Source organism: Anomaloglossus baeobatrachus, chromosome 7 (assembly GCF_048569485.1).
Source record: "Anomaloglossus baeobatrachus isolate aAnoBae1 chromosome 7, aAnoBae1.hap1, whole genome shotgun sequence".
NCBI lineage: Eukaryota > Metazoa > Chordata > Amphibia > Anura > Aromobatidae > Anomaloglossus > Anomaloglossus baeobatrachus.
The window spans coordinates 285,634,589-285,638,464 of record NC_134359.1 but is presented as its reverse complement, the minus strand read 5'-3'; the positions used below and the strand labels follow the sequence as shown (position 1 = coordinate 285,638,464).

The 3,876-nt window shown below is 32.2% G+C and overlaps 1 protein-coding gene across 1 annotated transcript in view; it reads left to right on the top strand.

The window, feature by feature from the left end:
* Positions 1-381: 381 nt before the first annotated feature.
* The window catches only part of LOC142245541 (uncharacterized), a 74,516-nt gene continuing 71,021 nt past the window's right edge, over positions 382-3,876 (top strand). Inside the window, exons 1-3 of the mRNA XM_075318321.1 lie at positions 382-463; positions 2,047-2,151; positions 2,286-2,320. Of these exons, the coding sequence (XP_075174436.1) occupies positions 2,094-2,151; positions 2,286-2,320 (93 nt within the window). The 5' untranslated portion in view covers positions 382-463; positions 2,047-2,093. The remainder of the gene's footprint in view (positions 464-2,046; positions 2,152-2,285; positions 2,321-3,876) is intronic.

The window sequence follows — 3,876 nt, the reverse complement described above, 5'->3', positions numbered from 1 at the left end:
ATTTGCACAAAGTGAGGTTTTTTTTTGTAAAATGCCCAGCAAATTTTGGTTGTTCTTTAGTGACACAAAAAAAAAATAATTAATAGCAATAACAATAATACATCATATATTTAATAACAGTAATGATAAACAAAGTGTGCCCCTTTTTCTGGAATGCAATGCTCCACTTTCTTCAATTGACCTTTCATTTTAACCCCTCAGGTACAGGGTAGGGACCAAGAAATGTACCTTAGGCCAGAGAATGTCCTCTGATGTGTCTTACGGACACATGCAAGGAATGCAGTGACACACAGAACAGCCTCTATATGGGATGGGTCCTTTGACTGCTGTCCAAATAGCTGGCAGCATAACTCACCTGTAAAACTGAGCCTTAAGACAGCCTATAAGTACTGCTTACATTCAAGCCTTTCACCAGTGTTCATCTTAAGGTTCCAAGGACAGGTGTATAGAAGAAACACCGAAAGTAAGTGATCTGAATTTGGATTTCATGTGCTTACATGAGAAGTGGATTCTACAGCAAATAGATGGATGATAGTCAAGCAGCTTTCATTTTAGATTTAAGATATTTCAATTTCAATTTTTAAAATGTAAAATACTTGAAAATTAGAATTGCAATGATAAATTTTGAAGGTGTGAACACTTGCCTCTACTAGTTGTTAGATAATCTGACTTTTTATGTGACTTTTACCAATATTCTAAGTATTCAAATGAATGTGTACTAGATTGATACTATATGTACATGAGCAAAGAAGGAGGTTAACTAAATTTTAATAATTTTATCATTTTGATAGTTTAAGATTAGAAGATTCCTAATAAGACAGGAAAATATTTTTAAAGGGGTCATTCACCTTATTTTAAATAGAGGTATATATTTGTTTATGTAACATAACATGACAACTAATGTTCTAAGTATTCAAATAAATGTTTACAAGATTGATACTATGAATACATGAGCAAATAAGGAAGTTGACTAAATTTGACTAATTTTATCATTTTGATAGTTTTAGATTAGAAGATTCCTAATTAGACAGGATGATATTTTTTAACTGGGTCATTCACCAGATAACATGAGAGTAACATGAAATTTGGGAATGGAGAGTTGAATGGTAACATTGTTGGATTTGGGGAGGGGGATAGAAATGGAAGGAAAGGGAAGGAGGTAAAGGGATATTATTTGGTCTTATATATTCACCTTTATGTATTATTTGGACTAACGCATGAGAACCAAGTGGTGGTCTAAAGTCAGTTATTACTATTGTTTTTTGTTTTATTTGGGGGGGCGGGAGAGGAAATTGTCGATTAATCTTAATGCATCTTAAGACATGATGATTTTTTTTATTTTTTTAAAGGGGTCATTCACATTATTGCTTTAGATACTTTTGTGTCATATATATATATTTTTTATATATATATATATATATATATATATATATATATATATATATATATATTCACTTTTATGTATCAATCATTCAACCTAACCCAAGAGAACCAAGTATTGGCCCAAAGTTAATTTCTTCTTCTGGGAAGGGGGAATGTGCTAATTTGCAAATGTACAATAATTACAATTTTACAATTGAGCCCTTCAAGGACCCTAAAATTACGCAACTATTGATGGCACACAAATGCTTGACTTATAGTTAAAAGACTCTGTAACTACTGCCCCAGGTTTAAGGTTGACGTAAAACCTTTACGCACTTGACATAATTTACGATACGAAGCTCTCTAAAGACACTTCTATATTTGTAGGAATTAAGTCGATGAACCTTGGTTGGTTCCTTGAAGGTCTCGTCTCTTTCGTTCTTTTGAGTTGCTTCTTCGACTTCTAGTAAAAATCCAAAGTAAAAAAGATAAATAAATGAAAACAGCGATTTCGGCTTAGTTTATAGATTAGATTGTAGATTTCAATTCCGGAATGTACAAACGTAAAGGTATTCTTTGATTTAATTACATTCACTTTAGATGATAACTTCTGGAAAAAAAAAATTCTAGAGTAATTTAGATAATTATACTCATTAACGGATTATAATTATGTCTCCTCTACAGAAGGAACGGAACCACAGTTTTCACCGGACAGCCACGTGTCTGGAAAGATGGGGAGGAAAGGGGTAATATCCGTTTTGGTAATAATAGCAAGCCTCCTGCTTTCGAGTAAGTATTCACAATGTTTTTGAAAAATAGAAATTTTTGTAGAGTCAATAGACTAAAGCTAAGCAGGAATATATTATAGTTTAAAAGGGCATATCAATATATATAATTAATATCAATGCTTTCCTTACGTTTAGATCATGGATCAAAGGGTCAAGCACCTGAGGCATCTGTAAGTTTGAAGCCAAAAAATAATTTTAATTCTAAAAATGTTTTCCAAATTATGGACCTATAGTTCTAATACTAGTTTCCATATGTGATCAATTAACTCGCCCCAATTTTTTCAATATAATACTGAATAAAAGGTTAGAAACATTAAGAAAAGACAGTGTAAAAATATGGAGAACACAATTTATTAAGGGCACTAGTGTCCAGGACTTAAAAAGCAAAAACAAGGCTTTATTTTTACTTCCACCAACAACGCCACATGTTTCTTCAGGTTATGTCAGGTATTGCAGTTTAGCGCCTTGAAATGAATCGGGATGAGCTGCAATACTATACATAACCTGTAAACAAATGTGGCGATGTTTTTGAAAAACAATCCAATCCAAAAACATTTTTTATGTTTTTTTTAATGAACTCATCTGCAGTTTTATGGGAGATAAAAACTAACTTTATCAGTGCCGGTATTAGTAACTGAAAACAAGGAAGAACTGTTGAGGAGAACAGTGGTCATATAAACTCGATATGGCAGTAAAGTGCAAAGGGGCTAAAAACCCACCAGAAATTTCACTAGTAACAATAAAGAAACTTGAAATAGTTGACTTAAGGGGTTTAGAAAAACTTGACAACTTTTGTCCAAAACTAGCGCCACCCCTGTTCCCAGGTTGTGAGTGGTATTACATTTCAGACCTATAAAATAAAAAAATATATAAATTAAAACATTAATTGAAAAGAGTAAATCAATAGGGACCGCAAAAATTAAAGGGGTTTTGAAAAACTTGACAACTTTTGTCCAAAACTAGCGCCACCCCTGTTCCCAAGTTGTGAGCGGTATTACATTTCAGACCTAAGAAAATAAAATAAAAAAGGATAAATTAAAATATTAATTGAAAAGAGTAAACTAATAGGGACGACAAAAATTAAAGGGGTTTAGAAAAACTTGACAACTTTTGTCCAAAACTAGTGCCACCCCTGTTCCCAGGTTGTGAGCGTTATTACATTTCAGACCTAAGAAAATAAAATAAAAAAGGATAAATTAAAATATTAATTGAAAAGAGTAAACTAATAGGGACGACAAAAATTAAAGGGGTTTAGAAAAACTTGACAACTTTTGTCCAAAACTAGCGCCACCCCTGTTCCCAGGTTGTGAGTGGTATTACATTTCAGACCTATAAAATAAAAAATATATAAATTAAAACATTAATTGAAAAGAGTAAATCAATAGGGACCGCAAAAATTAAAGGGGTTTTGAAAAACTTGACAACTTTTGTCCAAAACTAGCGCCACCCCTGTTCCCAGGTTGTGAGCGGTATTACATTTCAGACCTAAGAAAATAAAATAAAAAAGGATAAATTAAAATATTAATTGAAAAGAGTAAACTAATAGGGACGACAAAAATTAAAGGGGTTTAGAAAAACTTGACAACTTTTGTCCAAAACTAGCGCCACCCCTGTTCCCAGGTTGTGAGTGGTATTACATTTCAGACCTATAAAATAAAAAATATATAAATTAAAACATTAATTGAAAAGAGTAAATCAATAGGGATCGCAAAAATAAAATGATACT